Below are 24,148 nucleotides of genomic sequence, written 5' to 3'. Positions count from 1 at the left end.
CTAATATCACTGTGTCATCCGTAGGCATGAATTGAGAACAGCAAGCAGGTGGAATCAAAAGGCAACCAATATAGGACAGCGTCTTCCATTCAAACATCCTTTTTGTACTCTTTATTGCCATCACACAAACCTCTATATAGAATTTCATGACCTTCTCTTGAATTCAGATATTAAAGCCAGGATGCAATAATCAGCATCATTCCACTTGGAAGACTGGGGGTGACTGAACTGGAATATTTTACCTTGATAAAGCGAATGTCAGGTTTCAATTATGACTGCACATACTGACTAGATCAGAGCAATCCTGCACATCCAGAGCACCTCTAACAAAACTTCTGCTATTCACCAGCTCACAGACTTCTCTCAGACTCATTAAATTCATTCCTGCTGTATCTTAAATAGTGATTACTTATATAAAATCATCAGAATGGAGCCATGATATAAAGACCTTCATATGTCGCCTTGGTAATAAATTAGCTTTTCAGACTTTCCTGTCACTTTGAATGACACATTTTAAGTTGTATCAGGTACATAAAAACTAAGTGAAGAAAATCTAAATTTTTAAAGTTCTTCTCAAGGTCAGTTGGTGGATATCCATCATATTTCCATCGATATCGATTTGCCAGTTGTTAACGATAGAATTAGGGCAGCTGATCTGAATTTTCACATGCACACAGTCAGTGTAAGCTATCATCGATTACAGTTACAGCCAGAGGTGTGAGTTCATCTCACACAGACCTCCTCATGCTGACCTGGAATAAGCTACCCAGATACTGGTAACAATATTGTGTGGCAGCACGGACTACAGACAGCACAAACAAACCAGGCAGCAGAGCTGAAACTCATGCTGCTGCGACTAGACCACTCACTGGGACAGGTTTTCACAAGCTGAAATTTTATCTCCAGCCTGCACCCCACATACATCCCTATTTCCATCAGCTTCAGTGGAGCTGTCGCAATTTTATCTCAGGTCAGCAAACAAGCATCTTACACCATTGCACTTCAAGCTGGGAGAGCATCTAGCAGTTGGGCTAGGGGACAAGAAGTCTGTATTGCCCCTGTGTTACTGGCTACCGAAGGCGGTAGGCAGAAATCTTCCAGAGGCACAGGTGGATCTGGAAAGGATGAACAACCTCTTCCTCCCTGCTTATTCCACTGCCAATACGAATAGGTGGTGTCAACCTGAGTGTTTAACCCAATAAAAATTACACACTTTTCAAGATACCCCAGCAAACTGGTGGAACTAGGACAGTGATTTAACATCCACTACTGACACAGCAACTTGAAGCTGAGTAAGCAAGGAGGCCAAGGGGGTACTGTGTGTAAATGTAGGATACAGATAAAACTTCCCAGCATGTGACAAAGATGCTGCCAGGCCAAACTTATTACTTGATTTGAAGCACTCAGATACAATCCCCTTTCCCCCCACCAAATAGGAGTTGGAAAAATTAAGCTTGCATTCCTCATGCCATCTGCACTTAATGATTAAATGACTTCACAAAGGACAGACACTGTTTTTTTCAGTGAATAGTGCATAAAATATATTTGGCTTACACTACTTAAAAGAAATGCATATTTTACTCCAAAATATTTAGAGAGAATTGTACCAGCAATTTTCTTCTTTGAAATGAAATTATTTTCATCATACGTCAAGTTCTGCATATTTTAGCGCACCACCCAAGGAAAGCAGGGAAGTGCAGACAAAGGTGCTGTTTCAGTTGGTCTGGGTGCCTTTCTTTCAGCCCCATGTAGCAGGCAGTCTAGGCATTGGCTCTGAAATGCTGGAAGGAGAAAAGTACAACTACAGAAATTCAGTTACTTACAGTGAAATCTGCTGCTTAGTATGAAGAGGGAACAACAAATGTTCTGTTTATTTTTCAGAGCCATTGCTATTCCTTCTCCGGAGAGAGGCTTAGCATGCATTTGAAAAATATTTATTTTGGGAAAGAATTACCAGGACAACTATGAAAAACCCCACAGCAAATAAAGGATTTGGTGTATTAGAGACCATAATTAACATACACGTTTGTAGGGCTTTGAATACTGGAATTCAATTTGTTTTTGTTAGCAAGGGATTTAGGCAGCCGATAAAGCTAGGTTTTAGGATTTACTTCCTCACAAAGCAGTCTTCAGGAGGCAGTAGCCAGGAACGTGAATACTATCTCAGACCCTCAAAACTTACTTTTGCAGCCAATCGATGATCTTCTTTTTCGTTCTGAGGTGTGGCAGGGTGTATTTCTCCTCTCCATCCTTAAAATACTTCAAAGTAGGAAAGCCTGAGATGTGGTATCTTTCTGCCAGTGCCTTGTTGACGGTAGCATCTACTGCTGCAAGGACACCTGGACTCTAAAACAGAGAACATAAAACAGAGAACACTGACTGTAAATCACGGGAACATGTACACACACCTTTGGCAAGAAGCACTGGACTTTGGGGAAATTAATTACTCATGACCTAGGTGCCTTCGCTTTCTCAGGTTCTCAGTATAGATACACAAAAAGACACACAGGCCCGATGCAAAAACAGGAAGGGACATCTTAAGGACTAAATGTAACCAGTGTATTACCCATTCTCCTCTCCTTTCTGAGGAAGATTCCCTGTAGACAATTCTTTGTAATGCTTAAGAGCTGCTCCCAGGAACGGCATTTCCTCCCACAAGTCCATTTCTCCCGAGACACATAGGCATTGTTAAAGACAAATTTACTTTAAGGCAAATTCATCTTTCCCTACCTCACGGGCATCTACACATGGACCACTTTTACAATCACCTGTAGGATGTGATTCACCTGTTTTGCACATCCCCCTCTCCTTCTCCTTTATGGTTATAAAGGGACTCGATGTCTCCACTGAAGATGTCTAGAGTTTGGGGAGATTAATCCTGCTTCTATTCTTGCATGGCGTACAGAGAGCAAGACTGAATCAATAACACTAATACTAATACTTATATTATCAGGTCTCTCCTCTCCAGCTCCATGTTGATGGAGCACTTAAGATGATGCTAATGGAATGATGAAACCATAAAAGCAAGATGCTTGAAAGAGGGATCAACCCCCCTTTTTTTTTTTCCAAATCTAATTCATAAATAAAAGTCCGTGTTTCTTCATATTCAGTGCCTTTAAATAAGGCAAAAAAAATCCATTTTGGATTTGATCATATTACGTATAAGGCCTGTAGCAGAATACATAAACATTTTTCGATTTTGTTTTCGTTCAAGACAGAATGTTCTTTCTAAGACTTTGGCAGGGCTCATGCATTAGCGATGAGACTGTACTTTGGAAGCACATTTTGAAGGGTCCTGTGGGAGGATGAGAACAGCTGAATTTGTTGTAGGGATAAAAGTCACTTATTACTCCAGTTATTTATTACTGATTATTAGAAGGATATAATAAAGGAAATTAACTTACATCACTGGCTGCGTGGAGAAACTCTGCAGCCTTCTCATATTCTGGCTTCATTTTCTTACAGTGCCCACACCCTGCCAAAAAAAAATCCAGTTATTTGTACACTCCATGGTTATTCATTGACCCATCCAGCCTTACCAAAATCCAAAACCATGTGGTAGAGATTTACTAGAATCTAGTATGCATTTGACTTACTTTATTTGCAAAGGCTTACAATGATTTAGGACATTCTCCAAAGTGGTCACTACACTTTGAAGAAAGAAATCTTCACCCAGATCACCTCCCTCCCAGAAAGCACTATGGGCAGTACTTGTCAAGCCCAACAATTCTAGCATGCTCTTGGATGAGGCGCGACCTCACCCATTTCAGTTTCCAAATCTTTATCTGCAATAAAAATCCGACACAGACCCTCACGTGACTTCCTGACTTTAAGCCGAGGTTTCTACGAGCACAGCTTAATTGAGTTGTGTAATTTGAACTAAACTGCGCTGATAATAAGCCCCGCTTTACAGCAGTGCGGAGTGTCCCTCCAGCAAGGATTTGCACTGATTTAATCACATCAGCATAATTACACCACCACATATGTTCTCGACATAAGCAGGGCCTGTAAAACCAAGATAATGGTGCTTTCTCGCTCGTGCAAGTTCTCCTGAGAGATCTGCCATTACTTCACTGCCGAGTGCTGACATTACAATAAAGTAAAATAAATGAGTGCACGAGAAAAACAGATTTAAAATAAATTATTTGGGTGCAAATTAAAACGCTTTCACCATTTGCTTTCAGGCAAGCTGAGCTTTTGGGACCAGGTGAGGGTCCTGCTGTGATGCAGGGGGATGCTGTGCCTCGGGGACAGCCCCCTCCTTGCCCCGCAGTCCTGGCCCAAGGGATGGAGCAGCCAGGATCAACACCCAGCCTTCGTGTGCCGATTGTAAACATGCAGAGCTGGAACCAGGCACACTGCGTGGCCCAACAGGCGCTCTGAGTTTTCTGGCCCCAACGCAATACAACCACTCTGCAAGCCCTCGCCGTGCTTTTTCCTCCTGGTTGCAGCAGCAGCCTGCTTTTCTTTCTTCAGCTGTTATTGCTGGAATGGGCACTTGAAAGCCCAGACTTTGCTGAGCTTTTGAAAGTTGTAACAGAAGATACAGCTAGCAATCTGTTTCAATACAGCTTCGGCAGCAGCAGTTCCTGAGGCATACGGACAAAGGGGCTGGGACTATTTTTACATCATTGTCTAAAAGAAAAATCAAGCAAGGATGGAATTTGGAACCACTTTGATCCCCACTAACGGGCTGACTGAAAAAGCCAGCCAGGCACAATCCTAAGCCTGAACTCAACCAGCCAAAGACTGCTCACAGCCAAGAAGTGACAGGGCAGCAGGGTGCGACTTCTCCGAGCAAGCAGGGGCCTCCGCAGAGCTCCAAGCACTGCAGCACACCAGGAAACGCTTGCAAGGCATGCTTATAGCAGGGCCGTGGTTGTGACTGCAGCGCAGGGCAGACAGATTTGAAGAGTGTCCAAATCCCACCTGAGAATTACGCAAATACCCAAACTGGTGATCCCACGCCGAACTCCAGCTCAAACACCAGCTCCAGTCCCCGCTGCCTAGCTGTTCGCACAGTGATCGCTGCGTTAGAAGCCTCACATACTTCTTTTGAGCAAAGCCAATGTTTTATTGCGGTAGGAGCAGCCAAAAAAGGGTCTCAGCTGCAGGATGAAGTTTTGCTTTGGTTTTACACGGCATGGAGAGCATGTGTGACCAAGCCGGGAACCTGATACAAGAGCTTCAGAGGTGAATTCAGGAAGGAGCTGAAAAAGGCTGAGGAAGAGTCACTGTCTCAGCACTGCTCGTCTTGGTTAGAGGCACAAAAGAGGCTGGCAAAATGATTTATTTGCCACCCACAGAAAACTTGCAGGCATATGGCTTTCTGGAATGGGCTGACAGTTCCCTTTGACACCTGCCTGAATTGATTTATTTCTCCTTTTCGGAGCAGGAACTTTATTCATTTTGTGCTCTTCTTCACTTCTAAGTAAAGGGCATCTCGAATCACAGCTCAGATACCTGGGAGCTTCACTGAATTAGCTAGCTCAAATTTGTTTGAAAAAAAGACTTTTCTGCAGAGGTAAGTTCACCTTGGCAGGCTTTACACTGCGTGTCCTCCAGCCTGAGCAAACTTCATACTGTGCGCTAGATACTGTATCCACACACCATCTACACTATATTCCCCAGTTATTAATATTAGATCTGATCAACCAAAAGCATCAAACAACCTGAGTTTCCACATACCTATGCAGAGAAAAGAAGAAATGAGCTAGGCATACTTTGCTGAGGAAATAAAAAAAATAAATAAATCCAAAGCATCTGAAATTCATGGAAGTATAATTTGGGGGAAAGATATTCAGACTATGAAATGTCAGCGTTCTGGGTTCTTTCACAAACATCACACAGATACAGCACTACAGACTTCCATAAAGCTTGCTAACTCATGCTTAAAATAAAGGGAAGGCAGGATCAGGTCTTTAAAGGCACTTAAATGCAAAGTGAAGTCCTCAAATCTTTATCATGCAATGCTTGTTCTATCCCTGGCAGAGGACAGCATGATATGTCAGCCTGGAAAAAAAGCCAGCACGTTAAACTGAATCTGAAACAGGGACAACAAATCTCAAGAGCTTCTCCCACGATAAACGACGTTTATCTGGCCATCTTTATGAGAATTTTGGTATTGCGTGCTACAGCCTGCTTCTGCCTACCATGGCAGGGAGGGGGAGAGGCGAGTCAGAAGTCAGATCTACACACTGCAAATCAATTCATCTCTCCTATGATTATTTATCCTACCTTTCAATAATCCTGTGAGGATTGCCATTAAATTCTCAAGGCCAATGAAAAAGTCATTTAAATGAATACCAAGGTCACTGCCTCTCTTTTGATTGCCACATTATGTTGTTCAGCAGCAGCTGTATCCCTCTGCGCTAAACTTCTCTAGTTTTAGAGATTCTCTGTTCATAAAACAAATGAGAAAATAACAACCCTACAGGCCCTTAGCCCAGATGCTCCAAAGTGCTGCATAAGGTCAGCTGGGATTGCGGAAGGAAACCCCAGCTTTGTAGCGGGCACCTTTGACAGATGTGCTCTTAAAAGATGCACTGTTGTGTCAAGTGTATACTGACATTAAACCTGAAAGACGAAGCAAGGGAAGCAACTCATTCAGTTCCAGGTGAGACGGGGAAAGTCACAGCCAACACAAGGATGCCCTGCAGCCTATTTTGAACCTCTGTGGGTCAGGGCTGGTGGGAACACCAAAGGGACAGCAGGGACTTGGAGGCACAGGAGGACCCCCACAGCTTCCTCCTGCTCTCTCAGAGGACAGGGAATTACAAGTCAGTTACCCTCCGTCCTGCAGCAGACACCGCCCCTGGGGGCCTATAGGTCCTGGACACCTCACCTGCCCTCTCGATACCTCATCTGGCTCCACCTGCACAACAGGAGACCCAGGCTGCAGGGTCCAAGTTGCTTAAAAAGGAAAGACCACACAGAGCAAGACTAAAGGAGGAGTGATACAAGAGAGGACGAACAAGTCAAAGCCTACAAATTGGCTCTAGGACTTGTGGTACGAGCCAGGCTCTTGCTAACTGGCTCAAAGAGCTGCCTAAATGAAGCAAGAATTCTGTTTTCCCGGTTTATTTATAATCAATCTTCTCATTTGCACTGCACAGTCAGGCAGATAAATAGCTCCTTCCCTCAGTGCAGTTGCCATCCCACAGCTCAGCTGCACCCAGGAGGATGGGGGCTGGGGTCTCCGCACACACCTCCCTCCAGGAAGCCACCGCAGGGCAGAGGACAGCACTCACCAGCGCTTTGCCCATCGCAGAGCACGACCATGCTCCAGCGCAGATGGAAAGGCCAAGCGTGGACAGAGAGAGGCTAATGTGCAGGGGTGAGCAGCACACCGACAAAGGGATGGCCACCAACTGCACTGAGCAACCTTTTTCCCCCCTCAGATACATGTGTTTGTTTATAGCAGCCTGCTTGGCATCGCAGCAGAGACTCACGACTGAGCGCAGCTGCTCCAAACATTTTCAGAAGGGAATCAACTCGAAACTCGAACACTTCCGTTGCTAAAACCAAGTTTTGCCGGCAGAGGAGAGGCAGAGAAGCAGCCAAGCACCCCCAGCTAAGCTCCTGCAAATGCCATCTTAGTGCTGTCCTCAGAACGTAAAACTCTGCCTCTGTCATTTATTGCTTGCTTCTTTCGGGTTATTATAGCTATACAAATAAACTCTGTGCTTTTGGTCATGTCCTCTCATTTTAACACAACATGGTCTGACGATCTGAAATGTACGTGACAGGCAAGAGATAAATGCCAACATCCCGGCGACTGTGGATAAGGAATTTCTGACGTGAAGAACCCTAGAGACAAATTAAATTGCAAATAAAGATTTCAAAGAATCATTAAATGTCTGCTATCGACAGACTGCTTGGGTACTGTTATCGTGTACCAGATATTTATTGTATCATGCCATCTCCACGCACATTTATACCTGCATACCAAAAATGTTTCCATTGGCCTGACGAGAAACCAAATTCGAAGCAGAACGCATGTCCTGCTCTCAGCAAGTGGGTCACCGGCAGTTCAGGCTACACTCAGAGAGGACTTACTGACACCTCCGAGCAAAAATAATTCTCAAAAAAATTCAGATGCACCTTCACTCTCTAAGTAAATAACTCCAGAGGAAATCCCTTTGATTTCTCCACTCTTAGTCCCAGAGGAGCAGTGACCTCTCAACACAGCAGAGCAGCCAGACCTTACACGCACCCTGTTTTTAACTCTGAACCCAAACACCTATACATATAAAAGCAGGAACATGGTGGGGAGATGCTAATCCTTGGAGCCAGAGCAAGGACACACAGCCCCAGCCCTCTCATCACCTACGTGAGAACACCAGTCTATTCTCTACTGCCTTAAGCTTTTACTACGTAAAGATTTCTTATACAGTATATAAGAGAGTAACTCCACAGCCTGACACGAGGCAGCTTACAGCTCTTTTACCACTGTACGAGGGCATAAACTACAACAGCTGCAGATTCCCTTGCATAATTTAGCCGTCTGCATTGCAGACATGTGATGGGAAATCATCCACAAATCCGTCAGGGAGGGAGGGTGCAAACCAAGATGAAAGCAGCTTTTTCTCCCCACAATCACAGGTATGCATTTCAAGCCGCGCTGGTTCCATGTTCACTTAGTGGTCCTAACAGTCCACAAAACCTCACCACCTCGGACCCGGGCCATAAGCAGAGCTCCAGGTTTCTGCTTATTACAACAAATTCACCTTAGGAAAGACCCGGGGCTCAAGAAATTTTATGTATTCTGTTTTCTCTACAGTACTTGCTCTGAGATTTTTTTCCACACCTCCAAACCATCCATCTCCTCCTGAACAGCAGCACTGCCCTCCCAGGTAAGAGTCCCGATGCTTTGAGACAACAGATTCGATACCTGATGCTTTCTTAACAGAGCAGCAGGAGCAGCTTCAACATCTTTAACATTACACTGAGTTCTAATTTTCACCAGCTGGCTGTGTATGCACGCATACACAAATTCAGACTGCCCCTACCCTGTTACCGTACTCGTAAAGGTAGATTCGATTTGACCAAGCATTATTTTTCTTAGGGATCAATAACAAGCAAACAGCTTCGTGGCTTTACAGGGCTGTAAAAGGTCAGCCTGGAAAAAACTCTAAGGAACTAGAAATATGGAATTAGAAGAAAACACTTCATTGGTTTAGGTTAGTGCAGTTGTGCCGCATTTATGCGGCTGCAGCCCAACGCCCCGGCTGCGTGGGCTGCGCAGCTCATCCCGGTGACAGGGGAGCAGCACATCCCCACCGCTGCCACCACCACAAACCTGATCCCGCTATGCACAAGCAGAAGAAAGTCCTGGCCTAGAAGCAGCTCTTTGGCCCCGGCCATTCATGTGGATACCAGTGAACTGCTGATCAGCCACGTGAGCCACCTGACGCCTGCCTGGTACACGGGGATGCACGCGGAGTGAGCCGAGCCTCGGCTCCGTATTTGACTGCCTTGGTTGCAGAGGTAAAAGCATTTGAAATTCACTTCTTGATCATCTTTTTTTCCGTGCTGACATAATTATTTCCCTCAGCATCACCGAAACTGCTCAGCAGAAGATTCGTAATGGCATTTTTTTTAGACAGTTAAAGTACAAGTTGGTGTGTTCTTTCTTCCTCCAAAAAGACAATCGGACCACTGCATTACATTAAGATGAATCAGACCAAACTGGTGAGAGTTTAACCAAGCTCCAGGAACCCCCTTTTGCTTTGGTGCCATTCTCCCAGCTCCAGCAGAAGGGCTGCCTCCAGCCAGCAACAGGCCTCAGCGGAGGGAACTCAGCGCAGAGGAGGCTGAAACACCACCCGGTCCCGCAGACTGCCTTCTCGGGGCTTCGAGGAAGACATTTCTTGAGACCTCCTGCATAAAACATGCTTCTACCCTCATTTCTGATCACACCGGAGCACATCTTTTGACAATAAAGGCTCTGGGGAATGGGCAGATGTTCTCTAAAGCTAACTCCAGCCACAAGCTGCTACCTCCCAGGGGCACCTAAGAGTGAAGCAGGAGAGGAGATTTCTGCTCCATCTGGCTCCCAGAGTCATCTCTCAGGGCTACAGGGAGCCCTGAGAGCTGAGCCGGGCTCCTGAAGTTAACCTTTGAAAAATATACCCCCATCTTCCACGGCACAGACTCCAGCACGTGCTCGGGAAAGCTCTTTAAGCTAATCGCTGTCTTTATTTAACATAAAAAGCCCGACAACAAAAATTGCACGGTTCCTCATTTCCATCCCAAATCTGGCTTCAGCTTTCAGCTATTGGAGATTATGCTGCAAGCATAGAGCTTCTTCCTCAAAACCGTGGTGCACCCGGTAAAAATAAAAAAACAGCGTCGGGAGACAGTGGTGCCTCCTACCACCCCTCTTAGGTGGGAAAAGAAGTGAAGGAAGGTGGATCAGCTGGCACTGGGAGATATGAATTACACTTCCTACACCAGCTTGGAGGAACATTGCCCTGAGTAGGTGTTGAAAATTAATCTTCCCCTATTGCAATATGAAAGAGGGAGACAACAGCATGGCTGCCTCAAGGTGAAACTGTTGAGAGTTTATGAAAATACCACCAGAAGGATTCCTTCTCGATTAGACCGTAATTATTCCACTTCCAAGAAAAAATCCCCCCTCTCCATTACCAGATGATCAACAAAATTTTGCCTTGGGAAGGCAGGAGAAGTTGTACTGCTTTCTCTCACAGTCTTACCCCACCAGGAAAGGTTTTATACTTCCAATTTAGCAATAAAAATGCCAGAGAACAGAGGTTAGACTGTCCAGCACAGGAAAATAGCATAGCAAGCAGATGACTGCCTAGGATGCAATTAGTATTTAAAAAAAAAAAACAAACAGCAAAATGGATGCAAAATTGAGATTTCCCTACAAAAGGTAATTATATTCCAGAGCACTGAAGATCGAGGGGTTGTGGGTTAAAAAATATGGTCACATTGGCTATTACTGAAGTCACCTACAGAAGGCAAGCATCAGGAAGGGATATTATGGACACTTTCTGGCCAAGATCAGAGCAAAAGGAGTTACCAGCTGAGATGCAGTCACCTACTTAGCAGAAGCGTGCTAGGATGCTTGCTAACCACAAGCAGGCAGGACCCCAGGAGACACCTCCACCACCAGCACAACAGCAAAGCACCAGATTCATTTATTAATAACTTAAAGGCGGCACCACTTGCCAAACTCACCCTCCAAAAGGGCACAAGGAGCAGACAGACAGACAAGCAACCTTCCACTGTAGGTTTCTCTGTTCATTATTTGCCCTTTAAAGTAAGTTCCCTACCCTGCCTTTCACAGGATAATAAAAATTGAAGCCATAAATTATTTAGAAAGATAAACTTGATAATGAAAACTCTGCTGGTAACGATTCAAGCAGCAGAGATATTGTAAGGCCCTTTCCAAATGAGAACCCTGCACCATATATTAAGCTCATCCAGGCAAGGAAATTAATTTATTTCAGAAGAAATAAACCTGACTGCTTAATTCTTAAAACTAATTCCTGCTGTTAACTGGTCATTACAGGCGAGCAAAATAAACCTATAAAAATAAATTACGCTTCGCTCCTATCTGAACTCACCACAAAAACGTCAACAGCTTATGAGTACACTTAAGTCTGCAGGACAGTCTCATCCCAGCCACACACACAAATGCGGACTTGTCACTGGACTAAAAGGCCAGCTAAAACTACCCAAGTCTTTTAAGAGACCGCTCTGATGAATAACGAAGCCTACCAAGGCCCGCAGAGCTGGGGAGAGCAGGGTGAGCGTCCTTTGGGCTGCCCCTCGGCTCTCCAGCAGCCGTAGCTACTCCCTTGCAGTTGCCTCGGTAGGACTGTAAGGACTTTTTAGGAGAGAGGGAAGGCAGCAGTAATGGGAGAAATGAGGCAGCAAATCCCCAAAGAAACTAATGTTCCCTTCACACCACCTGCCACACATTTACAGGAAGATTTTTTTTCTGATTGGAATAGCCTTCGTAAATGCCTTCCTTAATAGAGAGCCTAATTGCTCCATATTACAGGCTAGCATACAGTGAGGCATTTTGAACAAATCTCACAAAGTTCACAAAAACCATGTGTCTACAGTTCAGCTCCCTTCTTTTCACCTCTACTACCCTCCTGCATAGCACTCTCAAAATACCCACAGCTGCTAGGAAATAAGTTCCTCGAGCTACACACCCTGTCCTCTCCTTCTGTCCCCAGCGCCGTGGCACAGAGCAGGTCAAGATCCAGCCCAAAGGCACAGTAGTCACAAACACCCAAAAAGTCTGGTTTCACTACTCTTTCTATTCTGAAAATTTCGATTATTCCCTTCAAGCCCAGGAGCTAATCAGGCTGCAGGTGATCATCTTGGCCCAGCACTGTGTTCTCCCAGTCACAGCCAAGGTTTCCTAAACTTGGGGACCAAAAGCCTGTTTGTGCTTCTGGTGTGGCATTGTGGAAGACAATCTTACCTCCTCCCTGCTTACCAAGCCTTCGCAACGCTCAGTTACAACGTGCCTTCCCTTCCCCGGCTGCTGCAGCACTGGAGCATCTCGCAGTCTGTATGTGGCTGGCTACATAAACTCCCCTGCCAGGTGAAATATCATCCCCACTTCACAGATTGGAAACAGAGACCAATATTTAGCAACATGCGTCAGAATTGTACAAATCAAAGCACGTCAAGGAACTAAACTTTTACATCTCCAGGCCAAGGCTATCATTTTTATCACTGGATCATCCTTTTTTATGACTTTACCCTGCTCAAAGAGCACAAACTGCTTCAAAAAGGATTTTCTTATATGAACTGCACGCCACATTATCAAAAGTCTGACACCAAAGAGACAATGGAGTCTCTCATTACTGTCCTCACCCTTTTCATTAAGTATCCTATCAAGTTTTACTGCACAACCTAGTTATTAGGATTTTTATACTTTCCATATTCCTATTTATATTAAGTACCACTAAAAACCCATATTGATTTTTATCTTTAATCCCTCAAGAAACGTAGGTGGGATGGTCATTAAAAAATTCATGTCGGGTTCTTCATTTTCTTGATTTGCTGCATTTTCAAGAACTCATGTTTTAATGTGTGCCTAAAATCTTCATTGAAAATCACTGCTGTAATTACTTTAACGAGGCAGGTCGTGGCACTGGGAGGCCGCTGGACTGAACTATTTACACATCCCAAGGTTTCTTTTGGTGATACCCGAATATATGCAATATCAAGCTCCATCTTGTTGTAGACTTGCACGCTTTTAAGTATTGATGACTCTGGTCTGAATGTCAGTCCCTAATGCTCCGAAATCAACACTCAAAACTTTCTTGCCTCACTGGAAGCAGATTCTGGAGCCAAGAATTTTCCTGTTTTATACAAAGAATTTATCTGTTCCAGGAGCCTTCCAGCAAGGCACACAGCTAAGAAGTGCATACATTCAGCGAACAGAAAGTTGGCACAATTTACGCTTGTCCAGGGAAACAGTTTATTATACATGCCATTAAAAATGCATTAAGGCAACATCAAAGTTAGGCACCTAAGGGATGGGAAGAGTCAGGAAATGCTCCGCTGAAACTTAAGCACCTCTCTTTTCTTCAGCTAGGTATCCAGGCTCTTAAAACTGCAACATTCATCACCCACGTGCCCTCGCACAACAATTCAACCTTTCGGTGATTAGGGCACTGCAACTTCTTCCCATCCTGACACCTGCACTGCTTCACCAAGAAGCCAAACACAGCTGGGCTCTGCCTATGAGCTACCTGACAGTTCAGAAAGTGTCCTGTTCAAAGCTTTTTTTAATTGCTCTAAAACCGAGGAGAGTATTTTGCACTGGCTCTAGCAGGAGCAGGACCAAGCCCACAGCACACACCTTGACACGTGTCTTGTGCATCATCCCATGGATGAGTAAATACAGCCGTATCAGCTGGATACGGCATCTGTTGCAGTTACAAACACACGGCTTACCTTACACACTATGGGGTTCCAGCAATCATTTCAGCCTGCAGCTAACACAGCACCGAACTGCCTGCCTTCGTTTTATTCCGTAATGCTGTAATCAGAAGAACTGGCACTATTACTTTTAAAGCCCTGCCCATGCAGAAAGTACAATTTAAAAAGCAGAGTTCATACACGAGGCTGGGCTGTCAAAGCTTACAGAGACCTTTCAGAGACTAAAGGAGACTCCTGACTGAAGCCTACATCCTGGCAAGCTCCTGGCTTCCAGCCCCCTGCCATTTCATAAGGCTACACCGCGTTTGGCAAAGCCTGCTCTTCGTTTAACTTTCGCCGAGTAATAAGCCCTGCTCACACAAAGTTATCTTTGACCAAGGATTGATCAAAATTATGCACCTGGGCCCTATTATTGCTGCTCCTGGGAAACCACCTGAGACCCCTCCCTGAGGGCATCAGCCAGACTTTTTTTTTTTTTTATGAAACACCCAATTTGGCTGGTGCCAAGGCTGCGGTCAGAAGGCAAACCTTCAGTGGTGAACAAGTATTTTCCACCTGAACTAGACCGATTACCATCAACAGAGACGGGTTGAAACTTCTTATGGAAAGATACCACTAGAATATTTCCAATGTTTACCTACTGCTTTGCTTCATCCTAGAGGCTGTATGCCTGGAAGCAGATGCCAAAAGCTCTGTATGTAGCCAATGAAAACTGCCAGCATTTTATTTTAAAATTCACTAATACGTCAGATATGACAGGGTCAAACAAAAATTAAAGGATATTTCTATCCATTCCACATTCAGAGTTGTTGTTATTTGGATAACCCACATGCCTTTGAATCATGAATTAGCATGGAAAAACTCGAGAAGATTGTATTTACTTATTTTTTATTACATGCAGCACATCCTGTGCTGGAAAGGCTTTTTTTTTTTTTTTTAAGGCTACACAGTAAATTAATTCCTCAGCCTTTTCAACCCGTGGCCTTTCTGTTGAGGCTGCCAAGAGAAGTCCCAATTAGCGCTAGCTGCAATGGTGGCTGGCTTCCATGAAGAACTTTCATAAGGCACTAGTGGGGGGCTGAAAAGAAGACTTATTTATTTATAGTTGTAAAACCCAGCTTTAAAAAAAAAAAAGATTTGATTTTCTGTACACTTTCTGGTTTTGCTTTAAATATAAAGTGAGCAATAGATTCCCATGTCCTAATCTCACCACGCGCAGCAGGAAGAAACAAAACCAAACTCACCGAAACCAAGGGCGGTGTGCTGTTGGGGAGACTCTGCTCTTTGGTTGGGAGCTGGAGGCCTTCATCTTGTATTGGGCTAATTGGTTGGCATTCTTATTAATGAGTCCACAAAGTGGCTTAAAACCTTGTTTTTTAATGCACAGGGAAGGAGGAGGAAAGCGGAGAAGTTGTTTTTCCAAAGCTAAATTGATAAAACAGCTCCCAGTGCAATTAAAAACCTGCACAGATGAATAGTCGGCTTTGGAAAGCACCAACTGTGTAATTTATCAGGCTAGTTTACAAAGGGAGAGAAAATATCCGAGGACAGGAAAGGAATTTCATGGACATTTCAACAACACATCAAAACTGTATTGAATTTTATCATCTCAAGATTTATTTTTCCCTCCCTTCTATTAAGAGGGAGCAAGAAGAGATAATGTCATAGCTGCATTACCAAAGCACTTTCCATGAGCAAATTAAAGGCGCAGGGGAAAAAAAGCTGCACGTTCCTTGCCTGCCTTTCTTATCAAGGAAAAAAAACAGAGATGGCTCCAACATCCCACTAAGAATATTGACGTTTTCCCTAACCTTACGCACCACAGCTACAGCTTATCTAATGTCTATGAAGAAGTCCTGTGAAGAGGGCTGGGTAGAAGACAGTTTCAACATGAACTTAAGCTCATATACAAGGAAGAAATGGTGCAAAAAAAATATATTAATTGTTTAAAATGCTAATGCATATTCACAGTAATAGTAGGGCCAAACAACCTTATTTTCTTCCTTTGCCTGTGGCATCAGTACCACACCACAGACTTTGTTATGGCTGATGGGGTTTGAGAGAGAGGGGAATAAAAAAAAAAAAGCAGCCATGGGAGGCTACCAACCATCACTCACGAGCAACAGCAACTGCCTACTTAGATCTGCACTTGCTGAACGTACCCAGGGAAGCTACAGCTTGCGGTGGCGCCAGGACTTTATTGTACACGAGGCTTCCTGAGCAGGTACGCCTTAAAGTGTTAGCAGTGTCATTTGTGTTAACAAAACATAATGAAAAGTAGCTCTTGTGCATGAAAAGCAGACATTTTTTAGAACCCACTGCTGAATTTGCTTTAATTTCAATACAAGACTTTAAACTCTCTTCAGTAGCATTTGAATTGACTTATCCGTGACTTGGTTAGGGTTATTTTGTGCAAGACTCTGAGATCGTGCTTTGGAGCAAAATGATGGGAAAAACGTAGAATGGGAAATTAACGGCTTTTTATTCTTTTGACAAAACCCAGTCTGAAAGACTGCAAACTGCACTAACTTGGCAAATATTTTGGACAGCATTATTCTAAAAATAGCATTTGACTCAGCAGTTTGACGGGGACAAATGAAAACACAAACAAAGTGCAAAAAAGGGCTCTTTTGCACTCAAGTGGTTCAGGAACATTTTAAGTCCCAGTGAGCCACTATGTCACTAAAGCATTTAGCAACATTTGACTGGCAGTAGAGCTTAAATTTAGAGACACTCAGAACCCAGCTGTCATCTTGGGCAGCTAAATAAATTGATCAGCACGGATAGCAAGAGGCACAAACAGACACGCAGTCCTTATTTTCACTGCTAACAGAACATTATGATAAGCTACGTAGATGCCTTTATTTATGCCATGATACAGCTTTGTTTGGTCTAGTGATGGCATACATAGCTATACCTTTGCTTCGTGTGATGCATCTGTTAGAGACTCGTGCTATTGAACATGGCCAACCCACGCAACAACTCCAAAACCTTCAGGGGAAAAGGCCATTTGTTTGCTCTCCTTTTCTATAGTGCTGTGTCAGAGATCCCAGTTCATAGCCCAGGTTTCTTCTGTGTAAAACAGCAACACAGAAAAATCACTTCAAGACTAGTCACCTTCACCACATAACATGTGACACGAACAGCAACGCTGAGTATAGTCAGGATGGCTGGATGTATCCAGGCTAACAATATGCTCACCACCAGCATTTACAGAACATCAGCAAAATGTCTGGGTAAGAAGGAACACAATGCTTGCTGTGCGTCCTTCTGCACTGGCTGAGGAGGAAGAGTGCCCTCAGACTCTCAGCTGGCTGGGTCGCTGTTTACCTATGCTAAACATTCAGATTTGCTGAACATCCTCTTAAGGTCTTTACAAAGAAGTTTCAGAAGGTTAAAAATCCTACTTTGTGTCCCTAGTGACCTGCAAAACGAGAGCAAGATGAACTCATTCCACCTACACTCACCCATGTGTTTCAGGGCCAGCAGTAGCGATTCAAAGCAGCACATCTTCTGTTTAGTGGCTGTACTAAATTATTGTAGAAAAGGTGTAAGGTCTCCGATAGCAAGAGGTGCAAGTTACATGCTACAGACGCCCCTGATATGTCCAAATGACCTGTAGCTGCTCTAGTTGAACCTAGTTACATACTAGGCTGCACTTAACACAAAATGCTGCAACACTTCTAATTGGGCTACTGAGAGCAACTGATTGTAAATAATTACAGAGTGGTCCTCACAGGTGATCATTAGTAGCCACAGGCAGGGAGATCCAACTGGCCACATTCATCACAGTGCCTAATTTTGCAGTTCACAGGTATTTACCATGAGTGCGTTTGGTTCAACTGCATCTTCAGCACTTGCAGGGGAGGAATAAAAAGCTTCCGTCTTCCCACACATCTTTTAATACTACAGTGTATTAATACATCGGCCATCTGACTATGGAATTGTAATTAAAGCATCACTGAAATAATTCTGTCTCTAGTAAAAGATCTTCGCATGAACACGAGATTTATAACCTGTTATAAAAACTCCAAGTCACGTGTACACTGCATAGGGACATAGCTTTATAAGTCCTTGCTAATTCCAGGCCGATGTTGAAATCCTCTTGTTTATTCTTAGTTACAGAGAAGTATATCCTGAGTTCTGGGCCTGTTTTGTACATGTTTCAAAGAATAAAATAACTAATTTTTAGAAGAAACTCTCACATCCTAAGCCACAAAGGGATGATTTTTTTTTTTTTAAATGATTTCCTCCATTTTTACTGCTTCTTTTACTGGAGTAATTTATCTCTTTACATTCATAAGGTGACTCCATTAATAAATTTAAGAAGTGCTTAGAGAAGATCTTTTAATCATGGAGAAAACTGTTTATGATAGCTGACTGTCATTAATTGGTTGCAAGCCTTGCACTCTCTGCTGAGGTTGACCATAGAGGATTCTTACAGCCACAAAGATCTTTAACACATTTACAAGCTGGATTCTGCAGGTAGGCAGACCACTACCACTTGAATGTAAATAAAATATGTTACACATTATCTATGCCCTAAATATTCACTTTACATTTAAAATTAAGTTTCTTGGTAAGGAACATTCTTTGTTTCAATCCCGAGCAGCTGGAACATGTTATCAGGAGAATGCAACAGCCCAGTTCAGTTACTGATTTACTTTTAAAACAGCATTTGCCAAAGTACTGCTGTACATTAGTACAGAATGCCCCTCCGTACAAAACACACTCAGCTGCAAGGGCTCCTCCTCTCCAAATGGGTCATGTCATGCCTACAATTATATTATCTGTGTTTTCTGAGGATATTAGAAAACAAAAATTAAACAGAGCCCTGTTCAGATTTAAAACTAACTTGAATTTCCTACAAAATTTGAATGTAGCTGCATGTATTTATCTATTTTTAACCTGACTTCCTACAGGAATGTGGTCTACAGAACCAACTTTTGATTCTTCCCTCTCTGCCTCCTTCCAAACAGATTATCAAATTCCTTTGCCCATTTGCAAATTCAAAAAACAACCAAGCTTTCAAATGCTAATAAATCTTTGTAGGTTTAAAGAAATCTGGGGCTATATGGGGAGGATGCTTATCCCAAGCCCTTGCACACAGAGAGGTGAAGAAGGGAAATTCAGCAGTTACCTTCCTGACTGGCAGCTGTTGTTCTGCCAAGCCAGAAAGTGCGCAGCTCCAGATGAGCAGCCGCCTGTGCTGTCTCTTGCACAGTGGGGGTGCACGGAAAGCTGGGGGAAGGAAGGATTTGGGTAACGAAGGGTAACTCCTTAGCAAACCAGGTTTCATCAGTTCTGCTACTTGTGTTTTAGTTCTCACACCAGGCGTCCATCTCCGGCCCCACTTTCATTACTACAAATAATCCAGTGAACACAACGACAAAACAGCAGTCACCTGCTTCCGTGGATCAAATCGCTGGACGTTTCATCAGGCAAAGGAAATTCATTACGGTGTTTTCCAAGTGAGTCTTATGAGCAGATCTTAAAATAAAGCATTTAGGTGCTGACTCCTGCTGGTTTAAAGGGAAGCAGGATTTTAGCCTTTGCCAAGACCTTCACTTTTTCTGCTGTGAGCACGTACCCTCCTGCCTCCAGAGCCCTAACCTTCAAATCTATGCCCATGAAAACAAACATCTCATCCAAGTGCAACTGGCAACACAGCAGCAAGAGAAGACAAGCTGTGTATCATCCAACACAGCAGATCTGAGCCTGAACCTCCAACTGAAGATACAAAGAATTGGTAGAACCTGTTACGTAGCTGTAACATGTTGCATCATTAGCAAACAAACTAGTTAACACAGGTATTAATTTGGAGGGTACAAGATACAGGAGGACAATGTGGCTGGAAGAGCTTTCCGAGGGAAATACCTTAGGGCAACCCACTGCATTTTATTGCTCCAGCTGAAGTCTCAACTCATCAAAAAAAATCAGCCCAATTCATTCTCAGCCAAACTGTAAGTAGTATCACTACCAGCTCTGTATCAGTTTTCAAAGGCCCTGAGGACTTTCTGAATTTAAATAATGTTTTGGCATACTTCAGCACAATGTTGAATGACCATCACCCCTTAGACTGCCAGAGAACTGCGGCAGAGGAGTGAAAGTGAGTCACCCCCGTGATTAAGAGCGGTGCATTTGCAGCTGTGAACAAGGACTTGTGACCTCACAGATCTCAAATGGAGTTGCTGAAACAACCAGAGCTCTGGCTTGAAAGCAAATAACACAGAAGACTAACCAAACATTGCCGGTAATCTTGTAAAATGACGACTCCTCTGACTATTTAAGCATTATTATGCTCTTTAGTTATGCTTTGACTCAGCCTACGAAGTACCTCTTCCAGCAGCATAACTCTATCCTAAACCATCAACTTCACAAACATTTCATGCCTTGTGTGTTTAAGATTCACAGCAAACAAGAGAAGGCTGGACTTTGATTTTATGGTTCTGTGAAAACTACGCAGCAAATTATCATTGGTTTTGTTTGCAAGCATTTGGATCAGGGTACAGAATAGAAAAAGCAAACTCACATGGTGCATGGAACATCACTAGCACAGATGAATGGTCTTTTATAAACTTGTCGAAGTCTTCATCAGTCAGGTGATAAACTACATTTTCCTCATCTGCCCAGGGAGTCTCCGGAGCCTGTGGCTGAGGTGCCTGTGGGCTACAAGACAAACAGACACAGCTGAAAAGCAGCTCGTAGGTACTAAGTAGTAATTTTAGCAAGTTGGATTGCAAGGAACCACCTTCGTGCAAACGTCCACATAGGTCTGACACACTAACCCTACTGAACAGCTTCAGTAATTCTTCCACTCAGAACTGATAAATGCCAGAAGTCAGACAGAACTGGAAGAGAAAGGAAAAAATTCACAAGGAGCTCACAAGGACAGATCAGAAATGGAAGAGGACAGAATGAAGAGATAACCAGGCCGCTTAGTTATTACATTATAAAAATCTGATGTATTTTTCTATTACTCTTTTAGCCTCCTCAGCAGGTTGCTTCCTTTCTTACAGCACTCACACTTAGTAGTTCACAGGAGTCATTGCAAATGAAAGAAAAAAGCAGAGAGTAGAAACAGCCAATCTAACCGGTCACCTTGAATACCAACAGAACATTGATTATAGGGCTGACAGGAAGGAGGAGTGGCAATGTTGGGACCATGAGTGAGCTGTGTGCAGTGTACACCACGGCATTTAACCGGGAATGCATGGTTTTACCCTGAACAACCCTGTGACCGGGGGAAGCATCGTTGTGTCCTCCCGCGACAGTGGGCTCACAGGCCTAATTCAGCAAAGCTACTCAAACTGCATGCTTAATCTAAAAGATAAGTGACGTGCTCCACCGACTTCCCTGTGATTGCACATGAGCTTAACCATCTTTGATGGCTCAGAGCCAGAGAGACTGCTCAAAGACACGCTGGAAAATCTGGAAATTGAACCTCAGTTGCTCTGGACCAGTTCAATTGCTCATCATTCCACTACACAAGTGCTCCTTCCTTTTATCAATGTACATTTATAAGAGATTTTGGCAGATGTGAACTCAACTATGCTAACTGACATTTTATTTATTAAAGCACTGTTCACATAAAGTACACCCAAACACAGGAACATTTGGAGCCAGACTTTGAAGCTACTTTATCCTTGCCAGGTGTAGTAATGAGTTCCAAATATCCCCCCAAATTCCCCAAATTCTTTGGCAAAGCACAAATCTGGATGCGGCCCCATCCCTGGTGAAAGCAGATTTACTATTTTTGATTAAAATGTATTATTGTGTTAGCTGCCTGGAACAAGGAATGGCAAACGGATGATAATTCATTTATTCTGCTTTGCTCATTGCTAGGCTGAAAGCCTAGTTTGATAAAAAGAAATCTGTAGAGAGATACAGATTCAGATAGCAAGTTCTGTTGATGTAAGCAATGGGTCCAATCCAAGAATATTAAGCAATGTATGCAAAGCTGTGATGCACACCTCTGATGCTGCTCATAGGATAAACAAACCAAAAACCAAACAAAGGTGGGAGCTGCATGAAGCCAAGCAGCCTAAAGAGAAAAAGAGGTAGGTCCCCATCCATGAAAGTTTACCACCTATATGGCTCAAGAGACCCACAGTACAGGCGGAGCTGTGACAATTCAGGGGCTGTGTCACAAAGCTACCCAGAGAATCACTGTGCTTGCTGCCAAGCCTGTAAGAAACAGCAATAATCCACAGGTATGCTGGCAGAAAGAAGGCTTTCCAGAAAATACCATGACACAATCAATTTGGTAGGGGAGTTGGTTCGAGTAGTTTGAGCATGATGAACATGGACACGCTGGCCACAGAGCACCAGAAGAAAGCTGTGTTCAGCAGAGCCTGGCATGACCTATTTCAGCAAGGAATTAGTAAAGCAGGGCACGGGATGTTTATTCAAATGGCCCACTTTAAAATGCTGTGCATGCTAATTAGCCTACACAGGAGTTGGTAAGAAGTACCTCAAAGCCTGGAGGAGACAACAAGCAAAATCTAAAATGTCATTTAAAACTGAGAGAAGGCACATCCAACGCCTGAAGACCAAAAATAGGATGACAGAAGTCTTGAAGAGATATCAAGAGCTAATTGAATTAAGAACAGAGAGCAAGTTCTTGATTTAATTCAGTAGCTAGTTGGTGCTAAGGAAAGGCCCAAGAGAAGTCCACAAAAACTGCGAGACAAACTAAGCAGCTACTGGAGGCAGCAAGAAACTGTCTGGCTTGCCTACCATCCAGATCGATGCAGCTGTGTAAGAAGATGGATTAAAAAAAGAATTGTATGTACAAGATAGCATCTCCTTTGTTAATAATGCTGTGTGTTGGAGTAAGACTGTGATGGTTTCTCTCTATCACCCCATAAAAACATCTGAAACTCCACAAGATAGTAGCCAGTGCCTATTAGGAAGATAAGAGGGGTTAAGTACCTGTAGGCTGATGCATTAGGACACTTCAACATAAGAAAGAAGTGCCTTCACCAACTAACAAATGAAAAGGTGTTGGAACCCTCCAAACTAGTAGCTCTTGCTCTGAGGGAAAAGAATATGAAAAACATCCTTTTCACAGCTTAAGTAATTCTAACCTTTGTTGTTATACCCCGCAGCCCCCTGCCCTAAATCAACACAGATAAACCACTTTCAGCACTTAGCCATGAACATTTAGAGGTCAAAACAACAAGAGGGAGCTAAGAGAAAACAGCTGCCCTTTTGCGGTGTCTAACTTGTGTCCACAAAAAACAGGTCATTTCATGTGGCACAGCGTCTCCTGGATTCTCTTTCAGTAACATATGGACAAGAGCACGTGCATGCACAGTATAAGCACACGTTGGTTCTCCTTGGCACAGACACTCTGGCAGTGCCATGCCCCTGCTGCTCAGCACACCTGCTCGGCTGATTGGCATCTCCTATCCGAGCAGCTCCCCGCCTGACTTGTGCAGCTTTGTCTTGGCAGCAGCCTCCACCCGCTCCAACATCACTTCAGAATCACCTCTCATTAAAAGCAACACAGCCTGGGAAACCCAGAACTACACCTGACACTCAGGGAGGGCAGAGACTGAGTATTAAATTTAGGATTTGGTCTTGGTGCCTAGCTAAGTCATAGCCTATGCCTGTTTTGTTGTATTTGTGTTTTCAGAAAAGGGAGCCAGCATTCCTCCTCAGAAATGAGAGGGCACTGCTCAAGACACCAGTATCACAGGAAATCACAACAGTGATATTAAATTCTAGCTTGAGTTATCTGGTGAGAGTTTTAATATTATGCTATTTTGAAATATAGAGTATACACCCTGCAGCTATCTAATTACCATCTTTGGCTTTCCTAAAGCCCCCCCATACCATTTGACTACTTATACTCCTCAGAGTAATGCAATATTATGCACGTAGCAGATTTACCCTCTATATACAGTATTCCGTTTTAATTACAACATCAATTACTGGCAAAATTTAAGTATGCATAATTTCTCAGACATTGCCTTCCTTAAAAGTTGCATTTATTATACAAAACAGGAGTAAGAAGGCTACTACTCAGATCATCTTTTGGGAAACTAATAAACATGCACTGAGCACTAAGTGAGGACAAACAGCTGTCTTTAGCTCTGGACTGCTGGATTATCAGCCAAAGCCCACTGTGGCTTGTTAGCAGAGATTATCATTGGAAAGAGCTTGCAGCTGTTCTGCTTTGCTTCCAGTAGCTGTGTTCACTTGC

General features: G+C 43.5%; 1 protein-coding gene across 1 annotated transcript in view; it reads right to left on the bottom strand.

Annotated features, from left to right (window-relative positions):
- Window positions 1–24,148, bottom strand: part of PDIA5 (protein disulfide isomerase family A member 5) — a 99,116-nt gene that overhangs the window by 29,094 nt on the left and 45,874 nt on the right. Inside the window, exons 11-13 of the mRNA XM_083842024.1 lie at window positions 20,471–20,607; window positions 3,405–3,475; window positions 2,183–2,346 (exon numbers count right to left, since the gene is read on the bottom strand). Of these exons, the coding sequence (XP_083698150.1) occupies window positions 2,183–2,346; window positions 3,405–3,475; window positions 20,471–20,607 (372 nt within the window). The remainder of the gene's footprint in view (window positions 1–2,182; window positions 2,347–3,404; window positions 3,476–20,470; window positions 20,608–24,148) is intronic.

The sequence above is a fragment of the Anser anser genome, assembly GCF_964211835.1.
Source record: "Anser anser genome assembly, chromosome: 6".
Lineage (NCBI taxonomy): Eukaryota > Metazoa > Chordata > Aves > Anseriformes > Anatidae > Anser > Anser anser.
This window is presented reverse-complemented; position numbering and strand designations above follow the sequence as displayed.